At 40.7% G+C, this 26,710-nt stretch overlaps 1 protein-coding gene across 11 annotated transcripts in view; it reads left to right on the top strand.

Moving 5' to 3' along the window:
- Positions 1–26,710, top strand: part of RALGAPA1 (Ral GTPase activating protein catalytic subunit alpha 1) — a 185,924-nt gene that overhangs the window by 101,814 nt on the left and 57,400 nt on the right. For all 11 annotated transcript variants that reach the window (XM_060175429.1, XM_060175431.1, XM_060175428.1 and 8 more), the window contains 5 exons: positions 1,831–1,899; positions 5,317–5,451; positions 6,548–6,731; positions 17,699–18,563; positions 19,967–20,038. In XM_060175429.1, the coding sequence (XP_060031412.1) occupies positions 1,831–1,899; positions 5,317–5,451; positions 6,548–6,731; positions 17,699–18,563; positions 19,967–20,038 (1,325 nt within the window). The remainder of the gene's footprint in view (positions 1–1,830; positions 1,900–5,316; positions 5,452–6,547; positions 6,732–17,698; positions 18,564–19,966; positions 20,039–26,710) is intronic.

Here is a 26,710-nt window from a genome sequence, read left to right as displayed (position 1 = left end):
TATAACTTGAAAATCAAATGAGTAGAGACCATTTTGATGCCTTTTACAGTTAGTTTTGCCATTTCTCTTCTAATTAATTGATATCATTGTAATTTTCATATTTAACATTAATTTTTCATACTTTGCTATAAAAGTAATATTCAGGTTTAATATAAGAGAAAGGTCTTTATAGTATTATATTTTATTTCTCCTCCTACTCCTATTGTTGGAATTTTCCCATTTTCTTCTTTTTTTTTTAATCCTTTCATTTGGGTATTAATGTCTTACTGTACAGTTGTTGACACATAGGTAGTGTCATAAAATATTCTATTACAACATATAATATTAATTCTGTTTATAATACTAATTTGTGGACTGAATTTGTAAGAAGTCCATTTATAGTTTACAGAACATATGAACTTTTGTACTATCATGAGAATTATCAATGTCTGATACGTCTACGTGAAAAGCTTCCCTATTAAAATCGCTTTGAGGCTGCTGGGTGGTAGAGCACATACTTTGTCATGCCCAAGAATCTTGAGTTCAAACCCCTGGTTACATGGGAGTGACTAACATGCAAGAATAATGTTCATGAGTGGTGGAGCCATATTACGGTGTTTCTCCTTCTCTCTCTGCCACTCTTTCTCCTTCTCTGTCTTTCATCCTCTATCTAGAGAGAGAGAGAGTGAGAGAGATTCCCAGAAGTGATACCTCAGCTGAAAGCCCTGACAGGACCCCCCACACACACCCCCAAAAAAGTGTGTGTATGTATCAGTTTGAGATAGGATGAAATACTGGTAAGCCCTAGATCTGTATCAGCGGATCTCAGGACAGTAATGTTGAATGCAGGATGGTGGGAGGGCTAAAAGAGAAAGAGACAAGTCTGGTGAAATAGCTCGCTTGTTAGTGTACTGGTTTGCTGTATGTGACCCAGGTTTGAGTGTGGCCCCCATTGCATTGATGGAAGCTTTGTTGCTATGGTCTATTTCTCTCTTGGTCTCTATTCAAAAAAAAAGAAAGAAAAGGAAAAAGTTAATTATAAAACAAGAATAGGCCCACAGAGTCCTGCAGTGGAGGGAGATTCCGCTTTAGTGTAGATGAAGGTGTGCTGACCCTTACTTAGGGAGATATGAAATTGTACCTCAGAGATAATAACTGCCTTTTAACAACATTTTCCAATGATAGTACTTAAAGAAAAGGAAGGAAAAAGAAAAGGTTGGCAAGATGGCTCAGCTAGCAAGGGGACTGCTTTGCCATGTGTACAATCCGGGTTTGAGCCTGAGTCCTGTGACAGTGGGACAAACTTTGGTATTGTGGTGGCTTTCCCTTCCACTCTGTGCCTCTGTCTCTCTCTGTCTGAAAATGTTGGCCCAGAGCAGTGAAGACCCAGCAGTGACATAAATAAATGAATAGATAGATAGATAAATATGTAGATGGGAAATAAATAGAATTGTTTTGACATTAATTTATATGGGATAAGGTCTTGGCAATAAGATTTTTATGCTGCATCAGGGAATGACTTTAAGTCCTCGTGTATGCATGATACTCTTGAATCACCTCCATTGCCTAACCTTCTGTTATTTATTGTTTGAGGGGGCAAATGAGAGGGAGAGAGATAGAGAGGAGAGGCAGCACAGCACCACTGCGCCACTCCCATCCGTGGAGCTCTGCCAGTGCTGTCCACGATGGTCTTGTATAGTGTGGAGGCTTTAGACCTGGGCCTTACATCTGTTAGGGCCTGATCTACTAGGTGAGCTGTTTACTGGTCTATAACTATAATGTGTAATTTTATAATTAAGTTATAGGATGTACTATTAGATTTACATATCTTAATTTTTTTTTTTCTTGCAGATCCTGATAGCCACAATTACCCATCTTTTGCCAAGTACAGAAGCTTCATCTTATGAAATGGACAAGAGGGTAATTTAAATTTTCCTTGATATTTGATATATGGTTATATAGCAAAATATTTCTGTTTTTAAATTTCTGAGATGGGCTGGTGAAATAGCTCACTTGGATAGTATGCTGCCTTGCAGTGTGCACAACCCGGGTTTGAGCCTGGCCCCCACCAAACTGAAAAAAGTTGCAGTGCTATATTCTTTCAGTGTGTTTATCTTAAAAACATTTCTGGGAGTTGAGTGGTAGCGCAGTGGTTTAAGTGCACATGGTGCAAAGCGCAAAGACCGGTGCAAGGATCCCAGTTTGAGCCCCTGGCTCCCCACCTGCAGGGGAGTCGCTTCACAGGCGGTGAAGCAGGTCTGCAGGTGTCTGTCTTTCTCTCCCCCTCTCTGTCTTCCCCTCCTCTCTCCTTTTCTCTCTGTCCTGTCCAACAACAACATCAATAACAACAACAACAACAATAATAACTACAACAGTAAAACAACAAGGGCAACAAAAGGGAACAAATAAGTAAATATTTTTTTTAAATCTTTAAAAAAAGAAAAAACACTTATTTTTTTATTTTTAAATTTTTTTTGCCTCCAGAGTTATTGCTGGGGCTCGGTACCTGCACCACGAATCCACTGCTTCTAGAGACCATTTTTTTCCCCTTTTGTTGCCCTTGTTGTTTTTCATTGTTGTTGTAGGTATTGTTGTTGTTATTGATGTCATCATTGTTAGATAGGACAGAGAGAAATGGAGAGAGGAGGGGAAGACAGAGAGGGGGAGAGAAAGACAGACATCTGTAGACCTGCTTCACTGCTTGTAAAACGACTCTCCTGCAGGTGGGGAGCTAGGGGCTTGAACTCAGTCCTTACTCTGGTCCTTGTGCTTTGTGCCATGTGTGCTTAAAACCTCTGTGCTACTGCCCGACTCCCAGAAAAAACATTTCTATGGGGAGGTCGGGTGGTGGCGCAGCAGGCTAAGTGTACATAATATGAAATATAAGAACCTGCACAAGGATCCCAGTTCGAGCCCCCGGCTCCCCACCTGCAGGGGGTTCGCTTCACAAGAGGTGTAGCAGATCTGCAGGTGTCTTTCTCTCCTCCTCTCTATCTTGCCCTCCCTTCTCAATTTCTCTCTGTCCTATCCAATAAAATGAAAATAATGATAATGATGATGATGATGATAATGATAAGGCTGCCAGGAGCAGAGGATTTGCACTGCCAGCACCGAGCCCCAGAAAATACCCTGGAGGCAAGAAAAAAATTTCTAAGGCAATATATATATATGTATATATGTATTGACATTGTAATATAATCCATCTTGTATTTAAAGTCACTTGTAGTAAGAAATGTGTATTGACATTGTAATATAATCCATCTTGTATTTAAAGTCACTTGTAGTAAGAAATGTTTTCCCGTTATTTACATGTGACTAGATTATATTTTAGCTCAAACCTGAAGTTATTAATGGTCATTTGATAACATCTTTGAAGTTAGTGTTGTAGTTTTACTCTTACTAGTAGAAAGTAAACATTTCCATTAATAATATAATATATAGCAATTTTAAGTCTTTTAAAATATTATTATAAAGACAACAATGAGGTACTTCTTCACCTCTGTGAGAATGTTACACATTAGAAATGATAGTCACAGCAAATGCTGGAGAAGTTGTGGTGCCAAAGGAACCCTCCTGCAGTGCAGCTTGGAATGTCACTTGGTCCAACCCCTCCTGTGGAGAGTAGTCTGGAGAACCTCAGAAAGCTAGAAGTGGACCTATCTTTTGACCCTGCAATTCCTCTTCTGGAATATATATCCTACGGAATCAAACACCTTCATCCAAAAAGATCTGTGTGTACCTGTGCTCATAGCAGTGCAATCTGTAAGAGCCAAAACCTAGAAGCAGTCCATGTGTCCAACACACACACACACACACACACACACACACACACACACACACACACACACACACAGTGGAATACTACTCAGCTATTAAAAATGTTAATTTCACCTTCTTCACTTCATCTTGAATGAAGCTTGAAGTGAAATAAGCCAGAAAGAGAAGGATAAATATGGGGTGATCTCACTCACAGAAAGGGGAGCACAAAGTAGAACTTGGACTGGGTTTGGTGTACTGCACCGAAGTAAAGGGCTCTTGGGCACAAGGCAGGCTTTCAGGTCTTTGTATGATGGTGGAGGAGGATCTAGACTGGGGGTTAGAGTGCTTTGCAGAAAACTGAGAAATTTACACTTGTACCAACAACTGTGTTTACTGTTGACTATAAACTGTTAATACCCCAATAAGAAATTTAAATGTATACTATTTATTTATAGAGACAAATAGAAATTAAGAGGGAAGGGGAAACAGGGAGAAAGAGAAACCTGTGTCACTGTTTCACCACTCATGAAAAAAAGTATGGGTTGACTTTCTAACTATATATCTTTTTTTTAATAATTTTTATTTATTTATTTTCCCTTTTGTTGCCCTTGTTGTCTTTTTATTGTTGTTGTAGTTATTTTTGTTGTTGTTACTGATATCATTGTTGGACAGAGAGAAATGGAGAGAGGGGGAAAGAAAGACACCTACAGACCTGCTTCACCACCTGTGAAGCGACTCTCCTGCAGGTGGGGAGCCGGGGGTTCGAACCAAGATCCTTATGCTGGTCGTTGCGCTTTGCGCCACTTGAGCTTAACCCGCTGCTCTACTGCTCGACTCCCTATAACTATATATCTATCTAGACAGCAAAGTGGTGATTCAGAAAGACTCTCATGCCTGAGGCTCCAAGGTCTCAGGTAAATCCCCAGCGTCACTGTTAGCCCGAGCTGAGCAGTTCTCTGGAGGCACACATACGCACATGCGTACAGCCCCAGCTGCCTGGTGGTGCACCTGGTTGAGTGCACACACTACCATGTGCAAATTCCCCAAGTTAAAACCCTGGTTCTGATTTGTAGAGTGAGGCGTGGGAGGAATAGCGCGGGTGGGGGAGCGCTTCATGAGCAGTGAAACAATGCTGCAGGTGTCTGTCTTTCTCTCTCCCTATCTTCCTTTCTCTCAGTTTCTCTGTCCTATCAAATAAAATATTTTTTTAAAAAAAATAATAAAATTATAGGGTAAATGTAAAGTATAAAAACTCTTTCTTTTTTATTTTTTTAATATTTATTCAATTTTGTTGCCCTTGTTTTATTGTTGTAATTATTATTGTTGTTGTTGTTACATAGGACAGAGAGAAATGGAAAGAGGAGGGGAAGACGGGGAGAGAAAGATAGACACCTGCAGACCTGCTTCACCCCTTGTGAAGCGACTCCCCTGCAGGTGGGGAGCCGGGGCCTCAAAGCTGAATTCATATGCTGGTCCTTGTGCTTTGCACCACGTGCGCTTAACCTGCTGTGCTACCACCCAACTCCCAAAACTCCCCTTTCATAGACATACAATTATGATGATTTGCTGTTGTTGTAGTTGGTGGTATCCTTACTCCTGTGCCTTCTGGATTGGATCATGGCCTTACCGCTGAAGACACTGCTCCAGCCAGTTCATGCTACAGGGTCTGAAAATGATAAAATAGAAAAGTCTGTCCTTAATTGCATTTACAAGGTCAGTTCTTTTGCTGTATTATTTATTTAGTAAAATACTTAGTAAAATGTAACCTCTGCTCTCCCCACACATATTTTCATTTACTCTTCAGGTAATATGGTTTCTAAGATTGTGTGACCTAGAGGTCCACCTCCTCATGACTTCTTTTACTACGCCACACATCCCACCAGAATTTACAAGGGCCCCTGCCTGTTCAGTGCTCTCTTGCTTCCCCTGTAGCTAACTTGAGATCTGTTGTCACAGTCTAAGGTTTTGTGTTTTTTTAGTTTTTCTTTTTTAATTTATTATTGGATAGAGACAGAGAGATATTGAGAGGGGTTGGAGAGATAGAGACAGAGAGACATCTGTAGCCCTGCTTCACCACTTGTGAAACTTTCCCCCGCAGGTGGGGACCAGGGGCTCGAACCTGGGTCCTTGTGTACTGTAATGTGAGCGCTCAACCAGGTCCACCACCACCTGGACCTGTGTAAGATTTTGTTTTCACTTTGTCTTCTCCCTTGCTTTTCCCTCCTTTATAAAAGTGAAGTTCCCCAGGCAAAAGTTATTTATAACCAAAGGAAATAACATTTCTTACTATTTGCTTCATTTTCATTATTTTAAAGCTAGGTATTTTCTAAGAAATAGATTTATCTGCCTAAGGTGCATAAGTATGTTGGGATATTTAAAAAGTTTTCTGTATAAGACATCACAGATTATTTCCTTGCAGAAACATTTCTTGATTAGGAAATGTTGATTCACAAGATTGTGTTTGCTATAGTTCATTTTGAAAATTTAAAAGAAGCTTCTTCTTCTAGCGTTTGCCCTTCTTCTGTAGCCAGTCAACAGCGTCAGGTTGAGCCTGATGTAAAGTTTCGAGACCTCCTTTGAATCTTGAGAGGTGGCAGTCATTGAAAGAAGCTGATCTTTATTGAATATGAAAATTATTCAAATTTTTCTCATTTTTGAGGTATTAAAATTTACTTTGAAGAGCTAAATTGTAAAATATTTAAATATTTTGTCAAGTTCTTGTTTTCCAGTTGAATTTCTTCTTTGTTTTGTCTTTCATTTCACTGGAAAGAAACCTGTGTGTGATTGTACTCCCTCCCTGTGTGTTCAGGTGCTGCATGCATGTGTATATGGAGCTCAGTGCTTCAGCAACCCAAGATATTCTCCATTAAGTCTCTCTGACCTGGCATCTGTGGACTATGACCCTTTCATGCATTTGGAGAGTCTCAAAGAACCCGAACCTTTGCACTCTCCTGATTCAGAACGGTCTTCTAAACTCCAGCCAGTAACAGAAGGTAAAATTAATTTTCTTCAGGACAGTATTTCTGCTTGGATTCTGTCTAGGTACAGCTAATAGAGAAGAATGTATCTTCCTTCATCGTTGTTTTACTCAGCATGTGTAGGAGCAACATCTGTTTTTAGCTTAGGAAGTAATTTCATGTTACACAGTTACTAAAGATAGATGTTATGACTTTCCCTTTAAGATTCTAGGTAGTTACTCTTTTTCTTTCTGATATCTTATTTTACGCATGATAGGATTTATATACTTGTACAGATTTAGTTTTGGAGCCTCACACCCATGATATTGAATTTTGACTTTCATTTGTAGTTGAAAAATTGTGTCAGTTTATTTGTAAAGTACAGATAATAATCTCAATTTCCTCATGGGGTTATTTTGAACACTAAATGAGATAATATATGTGAAACCCTCAGCACAAATCTTGCTGTCTAGTGAACTTAGTAACTTCTTATTGTCACATTGCTTATATACTCAGAGATCACTACTAATAAGACTGGATGATTACATAAATAACCTTATAGTATAATGTAAATATAGGCATAAATGTCCAGGGGATGGCTGACAAGATAGCTTATGTGAGAGAATGGATGTTTTCCCATGTGTATGACCCAAGTTCAAGCCCAGTTCCCACCACACTGGGGAGAGCTTTGGTGCTATGGTGTCTTTACCTGTCTCCCAGTGTATGATATGAGGCCATGGCTGGTAATAACAGAGGAAAATTTCTGTCTCTCTGTTTCTCCCCCCCTCAGTTGACCTATAGTAATAAAGCCCTAGCAAACTAACTAAATAAATAAATAAAATTGGAGTCAGAGATAGCTCCCCAGGTAGGGTATGTGCCGTGTCATGCACACAGCCAAGGTTCAAGCCCTAGCAACACATTGGGATCGTGACAGTACCTGAAGGGAAGATCTGGCCTTGTGGTATTTTTCCCTCTTTCTCTCTATGTCTCTCTATGAGTGAAAGGAGCCCAGGAGTGCCGGGATAGCCTGAGGGTACTTCTTCCCGAGCTAGTGCTCTCTGGGTTGGAGAGAACTCAACTGGAGCCTATCTAGGCTGCTGCGTGGGAGAGGGATCAGGAACTCGTGCCGCACTAACTTCGCAGGAGATACACTCTGGAACTCTCGTAGCCGGAAAGCAATTTCCAAGTGTCTTTAATCAGAAGAGCAGCTGTTTTTATACTCTCCAAGTAGGGTGGAAACAGGATGTGATAGAGAGAGGGTGGAGAGAAAAGTGACTGGTGAAAATCAGAGTGTGACAAGGAGGGGGCGGAGCAGGCGAGAATCCTATCACTGAACCACCAATGCCCTGGAGGGAGTGTGGTGCTTTATGTAAATGTAAAAGTGATTTATGTAAATAGACCAAAGCTTTGAATGGGATTAAATCTATCCCTATATAGGCATATGGTTAAGCAGAAGCCAGGGGGAGCTGGCATACTATCCAACACAGGAGCAGTGAAATCACACATACATGAGGTGAACTTTGGAGGGAAAAAAAAGTAAATTAGTAAAAATAAATACTCATTCAGGGAAAAAAATATCCAGGGTAGCTCAGAGGAACCTTTTGAAGTGTTTGAGGAGGTGTGATACATGTGACACAATTAGTATTAAGAGGTGTTTTTGTTTGTTTGTTTGTTTGTTTTGACAATAGAGTTTGGAAAATTTGGCAAATTATGGTCCTAAACTATACCACCAGGTGGTATAAAGGTTTTTTGGGGTACATTGGTACTGCTCACTTACGCCGAATAAATGGCTGATTACTATTACTATTATTATCATTTTACAATAGGACTTATGTTCTGAGTAGTTACAGAGAAATTGACCATAAAACTTAGTGTCCTATGATAGAGGAGGACAGTTTGATAGAGAGAGAGTGAGGTGTGTTAACACCTATCTTGGGGAGATGTGGAGCTGCACTCCTGTGACAACAGCAGCCTATAAACCAGAGTCTTCTCAATTGAGTGGACAGGGAAAAAAGAAAATAGGCCTTGGGGCACGGACTGTCGGAGCACCTGGCTGATGCATCCATTGCTGCTCAGGGACTCAGCTTTCAGCAGGCTGCAGATGTATCTCTTGGTCTCTCCTTCTCTGTCTCTCTCTCCCCTTCTTCATTTATTTCTGTCCTATCAAGTAAAAAGAAAAAAGAGTAAACACATTTATGTTCTTTTTTTTTTTTTCCCCTCCAAGGTTATTGCTGGGCTCGGTGCCTGCACCATGAATCCACCGCTCCTGGAGGCCATTTTCCCCCTTTTTGTTGCCCTAGTTGTTGCAGCCTCATTGCGGTCATTATTGCCATTGTTGATGTTGCTTTGTTGTTGGATAGGACAGAGAGAAATGGAGAGAGGAGGGGAAGACAGAGAGAGAGGGGAAGAGAAAGATAGATACCTGCAGACCTGCTTCACCACCTGTGAAGCGACTCCCCTGCAGGTGGGGAGCCGGGGGCTCGAACCGGGATCCTTACGCGCCGGTCCCTGCGCTTTGCGCCACGTGCGCTTAACCCACTGCGCCACCGCCCGACCACCTAGAGGCCATTTTTTTCCCCTTTTGTTGCCCTTGTTGTTGTAGCCTCCTTGTGGTTATTATTATTGCCATTGTTGATGTTGTTCGTTGTTGGATAGGACAGAGAGAAATGGAGAGAGGAGGGGAAGACAGAGGGGGAGAGAAAGATAGACACCTGCAGACCTGCTTCACCCCTTGTGAAGCGACTCCCCTGCAGGTGGGGAGCCGGGGGCTGGAACTGGGATCCTTACGCCAGTCCTTGAGCTTTGCGCCACATGTGCTTAACCCACCGCACCACCACCCGACCCCCTTGTGTTCATTTTTTAAAAAATATTTTTTTATTTGCTTATTACTAGATGGAGATAGAGACAAACTGAAAGGGGAGGGGGACACAGAAAGGGAGAAAGACAAAGAGAGAGAACTGCAGTTCTATTTCTCCACTTGATAAGCTTGCCCCTGTAGGAGGGACCAGTGGCCTGAAACTGGGTCCTTGTGCACGGTAATGTGAGCACTTAACAAGGTGCACGACCACTTGACCCCCATTTGTGTTCATTTTATATTGAAGTTTGCCTGTGGATCTTTCTCCTCTTATAGGAAGTTAAGGTTATGAAAAACAATTTACTGTCTATAATCTAGGAAAGCAGGAAAGAAGGGACAGAAAGAGAAAAAATGACCACCAGGAACTGTGGATTTGTTGTACAGACATAAAGCCCCAGCAATAGCCGTTATGGCAGTTAAAACAAAACAAAACAAAACCTGAAAATATCTTTCGTCAGGCGTTTTTCAGAAAAAGTTTGCTGATCCTCTGGTATGTTAGACTGATGTTAGGGAGGTTAAGGAATAGAGAAAGCCAGTCATTAGACGTTTTAAAACCCCTAGGATATGACTGTGACTGTGATAACTGAAGACACAAAATACAAGTGAATATAATAAAGTTACACATAAAGGAAATGGGACTCAGATTTTGAGGTAACAGAAGTTTATAATCTTAGGTTTTCTAGAACACAAATTTGTAATGAAACAAATATGAAACTTAATTCACATCTCAGAGATTAGGGATATACACAGTTTAGCAAAATTATTTAGATAATGATTCACATAGACAACTTAATTTTCTAATATCTGGATATCAGTGTATGGAATTCTGCTTTTAAAAGTTAGATTTTTTTAAAAGTTTGTCATATATATATATTTTGTTTGTTTGTTTGTTTTTTGACCAAAGCACCAATCGACTCTGGCTGTTTATTGGTGGTGAGGGAATTGAACCTGGTACATGTCTCATGCACGTCTCATGCACTGCCACTACACTATCTCCCTAATCTTGTATTTCCATATTTTTTGTTTGTTTCTAGGTAGAGATAGAAAGGCAGAGAGAGCAAAAGACACTAGATCACTGAAACTTCCTTCAATAGGCTGGTGGCTAGGTTTGAGCGTGGCTTGTACATGACATGTTTTTGCTATATATATATATATATATATATATATATATATATATATATATATATTCATTGATGATAGAGAGGGATGGAGAGTGAGAGAGAATCAGAGCATCACTCCTGGCCTATGTGATGCCAGGGATTAAACTGGGTTCTCATGCTTGAAAGTTCAATCTTTATCCTCTGCGCAACTTCCTAGGCTGCTGATTTTGCATTTTTAAAGGTATGAAATGATAAAGTTTGATTTAAGGCAATGTCGTATAATTATTAAACAGTGGATTGTCTACTTACATAAAGGAAATTTAAAATGTATTTCACACAAATTTACTGTACTGTATTGTCAAACAATTGCTATAAAGGAAGCAAAAGAAAATAAACAGATGACCTTTATACTGATACCAAATACTCTTGTGGAGTACCATTATGTACCATTATGTAAGTGTACTAAGGTGCTCCCTTTCTTAAAGGTATTAAGGACCAGATAAATGCAGAATCTTTTAGAAACATCTGTGATCTATCAGCAGGTGATTCTGTGATCTGTAGTGACTTCATGCTGTGGATATTTTTTTTAATGTTGCAAAAATGACTAATCATTGTGCCCATGTCTAAGGCATGTTTCATCATTTTCAAGTACTTTTTTGGCCAAAGATTTCTAAACAGAAGAGTGTCCTAATAAGCTCAGTACTGGATTGAACAAGTCTGATTTGAGAACTATTGGCAGGAGTAGCTGTAATTATTAAATTTACTAAGGAATAAAGGAAGGTAGTGAGATTGGCTTTCTGTCAAATGGCAGTGGTCTTATTAGCAAAAAGTCATCACCGGCAGGGTCAGAGTAAAAGAAGGCTCCAAAGCATTCATTCTGTCCTAATTATAGTTGCACCTATACATATTATGCGAAGCTAATATTTAAAGCATTTGCCAAAATTAACTTCCTCTGCATGTTCTATTACACAGCCATGAATTGCAGCAGCGTTTTATGTCCTGCTGCTTTTGTACACCATAATAATCTGTAATTATGGGTTTGCCGCAAATGCTGTAGGGTTTGTTTAATCTGACAATCTGAAAAGACACCCTGAATAGACTTACTTAAGTGATTACTAGTTACACAAAGCCTTAGAAGCATCAATATCTTCATTTCACATTTTCTCACAAGTCTAGTTATTTTAAAATTTCATTTAGAATTTTTAAATTAGAGAATTTTATGTTTTTATATTTAAGAAGATATCTAAGTTTCTAGTTCACAACTCATAAATAAATCTAATTGCCCAGTTAATAAAATGAGAGATTTCTTAATCTTTTGTATTGATATACATCCTGAATTTTTTAGAAGCGACTTAGGGAAAAATGTTTTTAACTGCACCTGAAATCTAAATTTAGCATCTTTAATCTTAATAATTATGACTGATTAGTGAACAAGTTCCTTTAAATTGTATTCCTGGCTAGGGAGATAGCAAAATGGTTATGCAAAAAGACCATGGCTGAGGTTCTGAGGTGTCCCAGGTTAAGTCCCCAGTATCACCATAAAACACCAGAGCTGATAATCAGTGCTCTGGTAAAACAAACAAATAAACAATTTTCACTTCCCCTTGGTAAGCATAAAACCAACTGGCAATGGGATCTCTTTTGAAAAGCAAATCTTTTTTTTTTTTTAAGAAAGTATTAATTAACAAAACCATAGGGTAGGAGGGGTACAACTCCACACAATTCCCACCACCCATTCTCCATATCCCACCCCCTCCCCTGATAGCTTTCCCATTCTCTATCCCTCTGGGAGCATGGACCCAGGGTCATTGAGGGTTGCAGAAGGTAGAAGGTCTGGCTTCTGTAATTGCTTCCCTGATGAACATGGGCGTTGACTGGTCGGTCCATACTCCCAGTATGCCTCCCTCTTTCCCTAGTAGGGTGGGTCTCTGGGGAAGCTGAGCTCCAGGACACATTGGTGGGATCTTCAGTCCAGGGAAGCCTGGCCGGCATCCTGATGACATCTGGAACCTGGTGACTGAAAAGAGAGTTGACATACGAAGCCAAACAAATTGTTGAGCAATCATGGATCCCAAGCTTGGAATAGTGGAGAGGAAGTGTTAGGGGGATACTCACTGCAAACTCTAGTGTACTTCTGCTTTCAGGTATATATTTTGCAGTAGTTTACGGATACTGTGAACATAAGCTCTCTCTCACAGAAACTGGTGTATATCTAGGTTTTGGGACTTTGTTAGAAAGTGAACCGCCTGAGATGAAATTAGAGTGTACTATAAAAGGAAAGGTCTCACCCGAGTAATGAAGCTGAAGGGTTGTCATTCCACACGTGAAGTCTCTGGACACAGTCTGAAGTGAAGCATGTTGAGGTGGCAATCGTTGCGTTGGTTAGGTTGTGATCGGCGGATGCAATATTATTTGGTATGGATTGGGAGACGCATACGGGAAAGTGGGCCCTATCCAAGGGTTCCAGGACTGGGGGAAGTAGAGGCTCTATAGTGGAGATGTGGAAAGCAAATCTCTTAACTTCAGTGAACCCATTTACACTCATGAACAGATCAGAAGCACTGGCTGTATTACCTCTAAGGCTCTGAACATTATGAAGATTTATCATATTCTAAGTTATAACCAGAGAAGAAAGAGTCAACAGTAGATTCATGCCACCCTTTAGTTCTCATGATCCAGTAACGCATCAAATTTTCACATTGTATGTTGTCCTTAAAACCAAAGTTAAATTAAGGTTAATTATTAATGCTGCTATTTAGTGTTAAATAGTTAATTTAATAAATAGTTATAAAATTGTGGCTACTGATTATGACACAAAATAAGGCATTTTAATTAAAAACTACTCAATGTAATTGCAAACCTTAAACTGAAGTAATGTTCTTATAAACAAGAGTTTAGACATAAAATTTTGTAGATTAAAATTTTGACTCATTAATAATCCAGGTCAACCAAATCTCAAGATCTCTTTATTCAGAGTTAAAGTAATAGAAATAATGTTGATGGTATTGGTATAGCAGCTGACTTGTTGCTTACTCTCAGCCAGTACCCATTAGGATAGCTTCTGCATCTTGAAAATGTACACTATTCGGGAGTCGGGCAGTAGTGCAGGGCATGTGGTGCGAAGCGCAAGGACTAGCTAAGGATCTCGGTTTGAGCCCCCGGCTCCCTGCCTGCAGGGGAGTCACTTCACAGGCAGTGAAGCAGGTCTTCAGGTGTCTGTCTTTCTCTCCCCCTCCCTGTCTTCCCCTCCTCTCTCCATTTCTCTCTGTCCTATCCAACAATGATGACATCAATAACAACAACAATAACTACAACAATAAAAACAACAAGGGCAACAAAAGGGAAAATAAATATTTAAAAAAAAGAAAATGTACACTATTCTCTTTTTTCTTTTATTTGTGAAGTGAGGGCCTTGCACATGCATGATTTTACTGCTCCAGGTTCAGGGAAGGAAAGAAGGAGGGAGGAAGGAGAGAGCTCTCTCCAAATTCATAGCATCTGCCATGTGGTGCTGGGGCTTAAACCTGGGCTGCATGCGTGATAAGGCAGTGCCCTTTCCACCCCCCCATGCCACACCCACCCCAGTGAACCATCTCTCTGGCCCTTCTTCTCTCCCTCCCTTCCTCTCCCTCTCCCTCCCCCCACCAGCATTTTATTTATTTCAGTAAGAGAACTGGAGGGGGGGAGAAAAGAGACCTGAGTATTGCTCAGCTCTAGCTTTAGGTGGTACTGGTGATTTGACCTGTAACCTCAGAGATTCAGACCTGAAAGTCTTTTTGCATAACCATTTGCTGCCTCTTTTTAAGTAATCATACCTACAGTGCATAAGTTAGTTTTCTTATAAACTGCGGGAGTCTGGCTCCTCAAGGGTCTGACAAGAGGGAGGGAAATGAGACACTCAGATAAGGAACCTTGGAACTATTCAGGGAATGGAACCCAGAATACATTTATTGGGATATATCTGTAAAGTAGTTTTTGGCAAACTTCCCCATGGATTTGTATCTTTCACCCAATTATGTAATTATTTGTCTTTTCAGTATGAGATAGTCTCTTACTCTAATCTAGCCTGGGAGAAGGTCAGGAGCATCTAGTGGTGGCCTTTATAGTCCGTAGCATTATTTTCCTCAGAGAGCTGTTTTTCAGCACATACTCACCACAGAGGTCTGCTTCTGAAAGCTCTACAGTGTTCTAATATGAGGTTTGTCTTAGAATACCATTTCTCTCCTTAGATTGACATGACCTGCTCTCCTACAATAAACCCTTCTTGAAATTTGGGTTTCTTTGTATAAAATAAAATTTATCCTTTTTTGATGTGGGAATTTTGTTATATGTTGATTGTGTCAGTGGTTACATAATTCTGTAGCTACCAAAGTTTATCACACTATACATTTAAAAGAAGGGAATTGACAGTATATAGACAATACTAGATCGTCGGGACATTCTCAAATTGATGGTTATTCTGGAAGCTAAACTTTGATGTTTCCAAAATGATTAACTTTTAGAATATAAGCAATATTCAGAGAAGATTATTTTGTGACTGTGGTAGAACAATTCCAGGGCCCAGTCTTGAATATGACTAAGGCAGCACACAAATATATACCTAAGCATCCTCTTCTAATAGGAAAGACGAGCCTTCACTAATGATGACTTTCCTCCTGCTTCCTAGATGAAAGATACCATGATAGTGGTCACCAAGTTGCTTTCTTTTTTTTTTTTTTATTTTATTTAAAAAAGGAGACAGTAACAAAACTATAGGATAAGAGGGCTACAACTCCACATAGTTCCCACCACCAGAACTCTGTATCCCATCCCCTCCCCTGATAGCTTTCCTGTACTTTATCCCTCTGGGAGTATGGACCCAACGTCATTGTGGGCTGCAGAAGGTGGGAAGGCCTGGCTTCTGTAATTGCTTCCCTGCTGAACATGGACGTTGACAGGTCGATCCATACTCCCAGTCAGTCTTTCTCTCCCTAGTAGGGTGGGGCTCTGGGGAAGTGGAGCACCAGAACACTTTGGTGGGGTTGTCTGTCCAGGGAAGTCTGGTCGGCATCATGCTAGCATCTGGAACCTGGTGGCTGAAAAGAGACTTAACATATAAAGCCAAACAAATTGTTGACCAGTCATGGACCTGAAGGCTGGAATAGTGCAGATGAAGTGTTGGGGGGGGGGGGTCCTCCATTTTGTAGATAGCTAGTAGGCATATTTTAGTTATATTCCAAAGGGCCTGTAGCTACCAAATTGCTTTCTTTCTTTTTTTTTTTTTAATTTTTTATTTAAGAAAGGATTAATGAACAAAACCATAAGGTAGGAGGGGTACAACTCCACACAATTCCCACCACCCAATCTCCATAACCCACCCCCTCCCATGGTAGCTTTCCCATTCTCTAGCCCTCTGGGAGCATGGACCCAGGGTCATTGAGGGTTGCAGAAGGTAGAAGGTCTGGCTTCTGTAATTGCTTCCCCACTGAACATGGGCGTTGACTGGTCGGTCCATACTCCCAGTCTGCCTCTCTCTTTCCCTAGTAAGGTGTGTCTCTGGGGAAGCTGAGCTCCAGGACACATTGGTGGGGTCTTCAATCCAGGGAAGCCTGGCCAGCATCCTGGTGGCATCTGGAACCTGGTGATTGAAAAGAGAGTTGACATATGAAGCCAAACAAATTGTTGAGCAATCATGGATCCCAAGCTTGGAATAGTGGAGAGGAAGTGTTAGGGAGGTACTCACTGCAAACTCTAGTGTACTTCTGCTTTCAGGTATATATTTTGCAGTATTTTACAGATACATGTGAACATAAGCTCTCTCTCACAGAAACTGGTGTATGTCTAGGTTATGGGACTTTGTTAGAAAGTGAACCACCTGAGATGAAATTAGAGTGTACTATAAAAGGAAAGGTCTCACCCGAGTAATGAAGCTGAAGGGTTGTCATTCCACACGTGAAGTCTCTGGACACAGTCTGAGGTGAAGCATGTTGAGGTGGCAATCATTACGTTGGTTAGGTTGTGATCGGCGGATGCAATATTATTTGGTATGGATTGGGAGACGCATACGGGAAAGTGGGCCCTATCTGAGGGTTCCAGGACTGCCTGGAACCCTCAGATAGGGCCTGGGGGAAGTAGGGGCTCTATAGTGGAGATGTGAGGTTCCTGCTGTCTTAGGGTTCAAAAAGACAATCGATAGTTAATGTTATCATCACATTATTTGGTAATTGGGTTAACTTTGAAAAGTCCTTTTGTTAGGGTTTGCTGTACAGTATCCAGTATCTTGTATATAGCTGTGCTATTGGATGCTTCTAATCTACTTGGTCTAGGCTTTTGAGAGAGTCCGCATATCAAATACACAGCCTATATATTAAAAAGATTGTGTTTTGAAAAATTTCGAGACATACAATTGATTTTCCCCCTCAAATTAATTAACTAGTGATTTATATGTCTACATTTTGCTAGTAGTGTACATAAACACCATTCCCACCACCAAAAGACTAGACCAGGTTGAGTTAGAAAAAATTAGTTTAAAATATACCCATGAGGCATTTCCTCCCTTAAAATAATATACTGGTTAACTGACTTGCTGTTTAATCCTGGATCCTGAAGTTTAGTGGGGGGGGGGGGGGGGAATCGTTTTTCTCTGAAACTTTTACATTATTGGTAACAGCCAGATTTAAAATCCACTTAAGGCTTCCTGCAAACTGTTTCTGAATCTTCCTATAAGATAAGAACTTATCAGTTGGATTTCATTGGTTTTTTAATCTGTGTACTAAATGATTTCAAGTGATTGATTTATAGTACTTTTGATCATTGAAACTATGATGTATATTTAAAGAAGTTTGAATTACAAGCTAATTCCCCCCCCAAAAAAATTTTTTTTCCTTACAAAAGAAATGTCTTCTTCAGAGAACAGTTCTGTTCTTTTTGCCACCTTCACTCTAGTATAGAATCTGAATTGGAAACATAAAGATACCCAAATATTTAAATGCAAGTTTGATAATAAGCTGCAATCCCCATTTGTTGTCTCGTTGTTATTTGACCATTCACTTGTGTATTTTTATTTCTAGTGAAAACACAAATGCAGCAAGGATTAATCTCTATAGCTGCCCGCACTGTTATTACACATCTAGTAAATCATTTGGGCCATTATCCAATGAGTGGTGGACCTGCTATGTTAACAAGTCAAGTGTGTGAAAATCATGACAATCATTACAGTGAAAGTACTGAACTTTCTCCTGAACTCTTTGAGAGTCCAAATATACAGTTCTTTGTGTTGAACAATACAACCTTAGTGTCCTGTATCCAAATAAGATCGGAAGAGAGTATGCCTGGAGGTGGCTTATCTGCTGGCCTGGCATCAGCCAATTCAAATGTCAGGATCATAGTGCGTGATCTTTCTGGAAAATATTCATGGGATTCTGCCATCCTGTATGGACCACCTCCTGTAAGCAGCTTGTCAGAACCTAACTCTCTCATACTGTCATTGGCTCGCCAAGAGAAACCTGAAGAACCTCCTACATCTAATGAATGCTTAGAAGACATAACAGTAAAAGATGGGGTTTCCCTCCAATTTAAAGGGAGGTTACGAGAAACTGTACCAACTTGGGATACAATACGAGATGAAGAAGATGTCCTTGATGAGCTTTTGCAATATTTAGGTGTAACTAGTCCTGAGTGCTTGCAGAGAACTGGAATCTCACTTAATATCCCTGCTCCACAACCTGTGTGCATTTCTGAAAAACAGGAAAATGATGTTATTAATGCTATCCTGAAGCAGCATACAGAGGAAAAGGAATTTGTTGAGAAGCACTTTAATGACTTAAACATGAAAGCTGTGGAACAGGATGAACCAACACCTCAGAAGCCTCAGTCAGCATTTTACTACTGCAGATTGCTACTTAGTATATTGGGGATGAATTCCTGGGATAAAAGGTAAGAATAAAGATAGTTTTTTATGCCACCGTTACTCATCTTTTTATCAAATATTTCATTTATTGATGGGGGTGGGGAGAAGGTGAAGGACCAGAGCTCTGGCACATGTGCTGCCAGGAATCAAACTTAAGACCTTATGCTTGAGAGTCTTACCCTTTACCCACTGTGTCACATGCTGGGCTTGATCGGGTATTTTAGTCTCTCTTCTTTTCCTCTACCAATTCTTTGACGAGAGTGGAAAGATTTTTTTTTTAACTTCTTTATTGGGGGATTAATGGTTTACAGTCGATAGTAAAATACAGTAGTTTGTATATGTCTAACATTTCCCAGTTTTCCACATTTTCATTTATCCCTCACTAGGTCCTCCTCTGCCATCATGTTCTGGGACCTGAGCCCTTCCCCCAGCCCCAGCCCAACTTCTGCTTTGTGTGAAGGGGAAAGAATTTTTATTTTATCCAGGGACAGCAATTGAACCTACAATCTTGCACATGCATAAAAACAGTGAAGTACCTTCAGATCCAAATTTCACTTTATGTTTTTAGAGAGAGTGATCAAAATGCTGCTTGATCATGGTTTATGCTGGGGATCAATTAAATTCTTATATCCTCTGCCAGTTATATCAGGGAGCACAGTTTGTCTTATGGTATCTGCAAATAAAGATGTTGCCACTCAAAATTCTACTTTTTTTATTGTGAATGGATCTGGATATCATCCTGGAGTAAAATTCAAGGTGGAAAGCTATTTTAGCATAACAAGTATTGGTTTCATTAATATAATTTGTATATTGCTAGCACCTATAGAACACTTTTGGTCAAATGTGTACATTGCTTCATAGTATAAAAATACATATAATGTGAATCGAGGAGAAAAAAAAGCAAATTTCATCTGGATTATACTTAGTTGATCTTAACTTCAATTTTGTGAATACTTTACTTCTTATGAAGAACAATTTTTTCCACAATTTGTGAAACACCTGAGGGAATCTGTATTTCTCAGTTAATTTTTTAAAAGAGACAAACGAACCAGAATACAGCTCTATTATATCATACAGAGAATCAAACCCAGGGCGTCACACATACAAAAAGCATACCCCCTGCTTAAGCCCCATCCCAACCCCCAGCTGAAAGTATTTTTATCCTTTTTTTTTTTTTTTAAGATGTGAGTTTAAGAAACTGACAGCATCTGCAAAGAAATATTGACGAGGCCAATAGTTAATGTACTCGGTAGGGCCTGGGTAGAAATGACATATCTTCTTTACATTTTTTAGCTTCTGTTCTCCTATATATTAGAAGTGTGAAAAGGCAAGAAAAGTCTTAAGAGTTGCATGAGTAGAGTGGAAAGCATTTTGGGGACTGTCATAGTCACTGCAAAGGAGATTAAAATGTTCATAAATCTCTCTTTAGGAGGAGCTTTCATCTCCTGAAGAAAAATGAAAAACTCCTTAGAGAACTTAGGAACTTGGATTCCAGACAGTGGTAAGTTATTAGAGAACCTTCAAATCTATAGCTAGCAACGGTCAGTTATTTCTGTGTGTGGAAAGAACACTGTATTTATTATTGAGTAACTTTATGAACAGAAGCTGTATCTCATTTATTTACACTTTAGAGATGATAAACTTTTTAAAGGAGCTTCAAGGGGAAGCTTCATGAATGTTGGAGCAGTTCTAGTCTATGTTTCCCTCCCCCTCTTCCCTCTCTCCTCTGTGACTAGTAAGAAGGAGGAAGGAGGAGACTCCTAGAAATGGTGGCTCTGTGAGCACTTAGCCTCAGGTGATACTGGTGTGGGAAGCGAGACCTGAGCTACTTCTCTGGTGCAGCTGACTTTGTTTTTCTTCTTTTTTCTTTCAAGATTTTATTTCTTTATTAATGAGAAAGACAGGAGGAGAGAGAAAGAACCAGGCATTACTCTGGTACCTGTGCTGCCAGGGACTGAATTCGGGACCTCATGCTTGAGAGTCCAATGCTTGATCCACTGCGCCACAAAAGATAGGTTTCCCCCCCTCCTTTTACCAGAGCTCAGCTCTGGTTTATGGTGGTGCATAGGATTGAACCTGGGACTTTGCAGATTCAGGCATGAGTGTCTCTTTACCTAACTATTATGCTCTCTCCCCACACTCAGTTTTCTACTACTTGGGTTTTAGAGTGAAAAAAGAAAGAAACAGCATCATTCCACTATCCATGGAGTCCCTGGCCCTGTTCAGAGTGATCCTATGTAGGCCTTGAACCTCCAAGGTCTCACACATAGCAGAGTATGGGCTCTACTGGGTGAGCTATCTCCTGCCCCCAAGAAATTGCTTTATTAATTTTGTTCTGGAAACTGAAGCGATAGCATAGTGTTTATGCAGAAAGACTTTCATGCCTGAGGCACCAAAGCTTCCAGGTTCAGTTGCCAGTACCAGCGAAAGCCAGGTTTTATAAGTGTTCTGGGGGGGAAAGAAAAGAAAGTAATCTTGTTTTGGGTTTGGTTTTTGCTGGCATGTAGAGGTACAATTGATTTTTGTTTGTTCATATTATATCTGGAAACTTTGCTCATCTCATTTACTACATCCAATTGATTTTTAGTGGATTTTTGGAGATTTTCTATATACAAATCCTCTCATCTGCAAATCAATATAATTTTACTTTTCAAAGGACTAGTTCAACATTTTTTCTTGTTATTGATCTACCCAGATATTCTGCTACCTCTTGAGTTGGTTTTAATTTGTTTATAAGAATGGCATTCATTAAACTAATTTGGCTGATGTGTAGGCATACAATTGTTCATATCATTCCATTATCTTTTTTTTTTTTTTTTTTTGCCATCAGTGTTATCATCCCTGGAGCTTGGTACCTGCATGGCAACTCACTGTTACTTGTTACCATTTTCTTCTCTCTGTCTCTTTCTTTCTTTCTTACTTTATTTGTTCTTTAGTTCTTTTTTATAGAAACAGAAATTGAGAGAGAGAAAGAGAGACAGACCTGCAGCATTGCTCCAGTGTTCATGAAGCTTCCCCCTTTCAAGTAGGGACCAGAGGCTTGAACCCTGCACCCTCTGCATGGTAACATGTGCACTTTACCTGATTCACTATTGCCTTCTCCCATAATACTTTTTATTTCTGTAAGTCATATTGTGATGCCAGTTTTTTCATTCCTGGATTTTAGCACTTTGAATCTTTTCATCTTGCTCAATCTAGCTGTAGGTTATCAGTTTTGCTTGAACTTCTCTGCTGTTTTTCTTTTCAGTTGCACTTATTTCCACTCTACTCATTATTTTTCCTTCTATTAGCTTTGAAATTAATTGTTCTTTTCTAAATTCTGCAGTTTGTTTTGCTTTTGAGTACTTTTTTCCTTTACCATTATAATGCAAGGAATTGCAGCAATAGGTTTTTGAATATTGACCTAGCCTTGCATTTTCAAACTCACCTGATCATGAGTCTTTTTCTACGGGGCTGTTGGGCCTTCCCTGATGATGAGTCTTTTTCTAATCTTTTTCTTTTTCTTTAATAAAACAGTGAGAAGTTGAGATGGGGGGGGAGGGACAGAGGAAGATAGACACTTACAGCTATGTTCCCCCACTTCTTCTTCTTCTTCTAGCGTTTGCCCTTCTTCCGTAGCCAGTCAACAGCATCAGGTTGAGCCTGATGTAAAGTTTCGAGACCTCCTTTGAATCTGGAGAGGTGGCAGTCGTTGACTATGTGGGTCATAGTCTGTCTGTAGCCACAGGGGCAGTTCGGGTCGTCTCTGGCTCCCCAGCGATGGAACATAGCGGCGCACCGGCCATGGCCTGTTCGATAGCGATTGAGGAGGGCCCAGTCATAACGTGCTAGGTCAAAGTCGGGTTGACGCTTGCAGGGGTCTGTGATGAGGGGTTTGTTCTTTACCTCAGCTGACTGCCAACTCTGTTTCCAAGAGTCTGGAACAGAGAAGTTCAGTGTAGGCGTAGGGGACCAGATTGGGTGACGAGACGTGAAGCGTTGGACAGGGTGGGCGAAGATACCCGCGTATATTGGCAGGTCCGGTCGAGCGTAGACTTGGGAAATGAACTTAGATGATGTCGCATCCCGACGAATATCTGGCGGGGCGATGTTGCTAAGAACTGGCAGCCATGGAACCGGGGTGGAACGGATGGTTCCAGAAATTATCCTCATGGAGGAATATAATTTGGAATCGACCAAGTGGACATGGGGGCTACAGAACCATCCTGGGGCACAGTATTCTGCAGTGGAATAGCATAATGCCAGAGATGATGATGGTAGTGTGGAAGCGCTCGCGCCCCATGAGGAGCTGGCCAGTCTTGCAATGATGTTATTCCTCGCGCCCACCTTTACTGCAGTTTTTATGAGATGTTCGTGAAATGACAGTGCGATCGAGAGTAACGCCAAGATAGACTGGCTGGGCTTCATGCCGGATTCTCATATCGCCAAGCTACACATTAAGCTCACGCGAGGCCGAGGCATGGTGTAGATGGAAAACAGATGATACCGTTTTTGCAGTGCTAGGGATTAGTCGCCATTTTTTACAGTCATCAGATATCAGAGACATGTCTTTCGTGAGTGTTTCCTCAAGGATGTCGAACTTGGATGCCTGAGTTGCACAGCAGATGTCATTGGCGTAGATGAACTTCCTTGAAGAAGTTTCTGGGAGGTCATTGATGTAAATATTAAATAGCGTAGGAGCCAGAACAGAGCCCTGGGGGAGGCCACTTGAGACAAGTCTCCATCTGCTAGACTTGTCACCCAGATGCACCCGGAATCTTCTGTTTTGGAGAAGAAACGATATAGTGTTGGCCACCCATGGAGGCAGGCATCATAAGGGTTCTCTGCCACAGGTGGGGCACAAGGCTCAGACCTGGGTCCTTATTCATGGTGATGTGTTTGCTCAGCTGGGTGCACCACCAGGCCAGCCCCCTTTTTCTAATTTCTTAAGATGGACTCTTTAGTTAATGATCAATATCTTTTCTTCTTTCTTTCATATAGACATTTAAATCTATCAATTTCCGACTGGTTGCTATACTCTCATTTTCATGTTTCTTTTTTAAAATTTGTATTAGTGATTTAATAATGACTAACAAGATTGTGAGATAACAGGATTACAACTATACAAAGTTCCCAGCATCAGAGTTCTGTGGCCCATCCCCTCTACTGGAGGCACCCTTATTCTTTATCCCTATCTAAGAGTATGAACCAAAATTCTTTTTGGGATGCAAAATGCGGAAGGTCTGTACTTGCTTCTAACTGAACACGGATGTTGGCAGGTCGATCCATACTCCCAGCCTGTTTCTATCTTTCCCTATTGGGGTAGGGCTCTGGAGAGGTGAGGTTCTGGGACACATTCGTGAGGTTATCAGTCCAGGGAGGTCAGGAGGTCATGGTAGCATCTGCAACTTAGTGGCAGAAAGGCAATATGATAAAGCATATTGTTCAATAAACACACCCAAAGGTGGGAACAGGGCAAATGAAATTAGGGGTCTTCGTGTGGGAGGAAGCTGGGAAGTCTTTTTTAGGTATGTTCCATGTGACCCATGACTTTAGTAATTTTTGCCTGAGCCTGGTAGTTAGCATGCAGGTGGGTTAAAAGTATTATCTGGGAAGTTGGCTTCAGAGTTGAGAATAGGACTAGACAGTTGGATTAGGGCAAATATGAGGAGAGTATATAAATACCATTAACTGCTAACCCCATCCATCTGACCTAGGGCCCATGTCTATTCATATTTAACACAGGAGCCTGTGTAACCTCTATCATTCTAGGCTCACATTCCATGGTCACGACTAGGAACATTCTAGGCTGCACTTATTTCAGGACCAGTGAAATAGGTGGCATAGTAGGTTGACCCAGTCTCCCTACAAAGAGTGGGGCAGTGCCTACAAGTGCCTTTCTACAGTGAATGTAGGTGTGCAAAGGTCTCTTTTAATAGGTGTCTTTGTTCCCTTTGTATATATTCCCAAATAGAATCAAAAGCATTGAAATAATTCTAAGCATCGTCTCAGATCACAGTGGAATTAAGCTAATATTCAACAACAAATAGAAAGAGGAAGCCTCCAAATATGAAAACCCAAAGTTTAACAACTACCAGGTCAAAGAGGAAATTAAAATGTTATTGGAAATGAATGAAATGGAGATATGAGCTGTCAGAGTATTTAGGACATAGCTAAAGCAGTACTCAAAGGGACACTCATAGCCATACAGGCATAAATCAGAAAACCAAGAAAAAACTCAAAACAGAAACCTTCACTTAGCACCTCAGTGAACTAGAAAAAGAAGAGCAAAGGAAACCCAAAGCCAGTAGAAGGTTCTTGCTATTAAAACTTCTAGTTGCTCTTCTGTTTTCATTTTGTCCCTACAGCTACAAGCTTCCCTTAGTTACTCTCCGCCAAGGTCTCCCTTGTTTTTGACAGCACTCTTAGGCATGGACTTCTCCAACTCAATTTTAAATAAAATCATTCCTCTCAGACAAAAGTTAACAGCTGATTTCTCTTTAGGAACTTCCTTTCTCCCTAGGCAGAACCACACTGCCACTATACCTGAGCTGTTAGGGGACTGCCTTTTCTTAAAAGTAATAACCTCACTCTACAGGTGGGCATTCATGGTAAAGGAAGGCAGCCATAAATCTGTCTGGAATAGAGCTTCTCTAGCACAGGACTGCAGAAGATGAAAAACAGCCATAAGTCGGCCTTTCTCATGCTAAAATGCTAATCCTAAGGGGAAGGGAAGCGCTGTCTTGGCCTGACTCGAATGCCAGGGAAAGCTTCTATAAGTGCTTTGAAAAAAATTAGTCATTTCTCCCACTTCTCTATACTAGTTAGCTTGCTTGCTTGCTTCTTCCCTCCCTCCTTTCCTTCCTTCCTTCCTTCCTTCCTCCCTTCCTTTCTTTCTTTCTTCCTTTCTTTTTTCCTGTCTGTCATTTTCTTCTTAGGGATGTGGCTAATAACAGATCATTTTCTCCCAAATCACTTTATTAGGAGATTAATGGTTTATAGCACAGTTGTTCACACATGGGTACAATTTCTCATCTCCCTGTGATACATATCTGCAAAGCACACTTGCCCCCAACTTGGGACCTTTTCCATTATAAGGTACCCCTCCACCCACTCCTTACCCAGAGTACTTAGCGTTGATATATACACTATACCCAGTCCAAGTTTTATCTACTCTGTGTTTTCTCTTTCAGTCCTTGTTCCTTAATTCCCACCTATGAGTATTCATCCCTTTCTTTTTGGCCTACCACATGGTTAGTTTTATTTCTGGTGTGTGGGTGGGGGGGGCATTCCCTTTGATCCAAGAATCAGTCACACTGAAAAAGAGGAGACTTTTCAGATGCTTCATACATTTGCACCTGTCTTTAATACTCTTTCTTGTCTTCATATATTGAAATCTCACTGGGGGTCGGGTGGTAGTGCAGCAAGTTAAGTGCATGTGGCGCAAAGCACAAGGACCGGCATAAGGATCCCAGTTCGAGCCCCCGGCTCCCCACCTGCAGGGAAGTCGCTTCACAGGCAGTGAAGCAGGTCTGCAGGTGTCTGTCTTTCTCTCCCCCTCTTTGTCTTCCCCTCCTCTCTCCATTTCTCTCTGTCCTATCCAACAACGAACGATAACAATAATAACCACAACAAGGCTACAACAAGAAGGGCAACAAAAGGGAGAAAAATGGCCTCCAGGAGCAGTGGATTCATGGTGCAGGCACTGAGCCCCAGCAATAACTCTGGAGGCAAAAAAAAAAAAATCTCATTTACTCTTACCTAACTCCCCCATCTGTAGGGGGAAAGCTTCACAGGTGGTAAAGCAGGGCTGCAGGTGTCTCTCTGTCTCTCTTTCCCTTTCTGTCTCCACCTACCCTCTCAAGTTCTTTCTGTCTCTATCCAATAATAAATAAATAAAAATATTTTTAAAAATTTAAAAGTGAGAGAGAGAGGGTAAAAAGAGAGATATTTTCTCGCTTGTGAAGCTTCTCCCCTATAAGCAGGAATCATGGGCTTGAATTGAGATACTTATGTGTTGGAACACACACATCTACCAGATGCACCGCAACCTGGCCCTTGTCTTTCCTTTACACTCTCCGTTTCTGCAGTCTGAAGTAGTCACACCTCTCTCTGTTCCAGTAACAATGCTGTGACTTTCATATATGTTGTTTATATATACTATCACCACTTATTTCTCCCATTGTAGATTATT

This window comes from Erinaceus europaeus, chromosome 16 (assembly GCF_950295315.1).
Source record: "Erinaceus europaeus chromosome 16, mEriEur2.1, whole genome shotgun sequence".
NCBI lineage: Eukaryota > Metazoa > Chordata > Mammalia > Eulipotyphla > Erinaceidae > Erinaceus > Erinaceus europaeus.
Note: the sequence above shows the minus strand (reverse complement) of the source record. Positions and strands in the feature narration are given on the sequence as shown.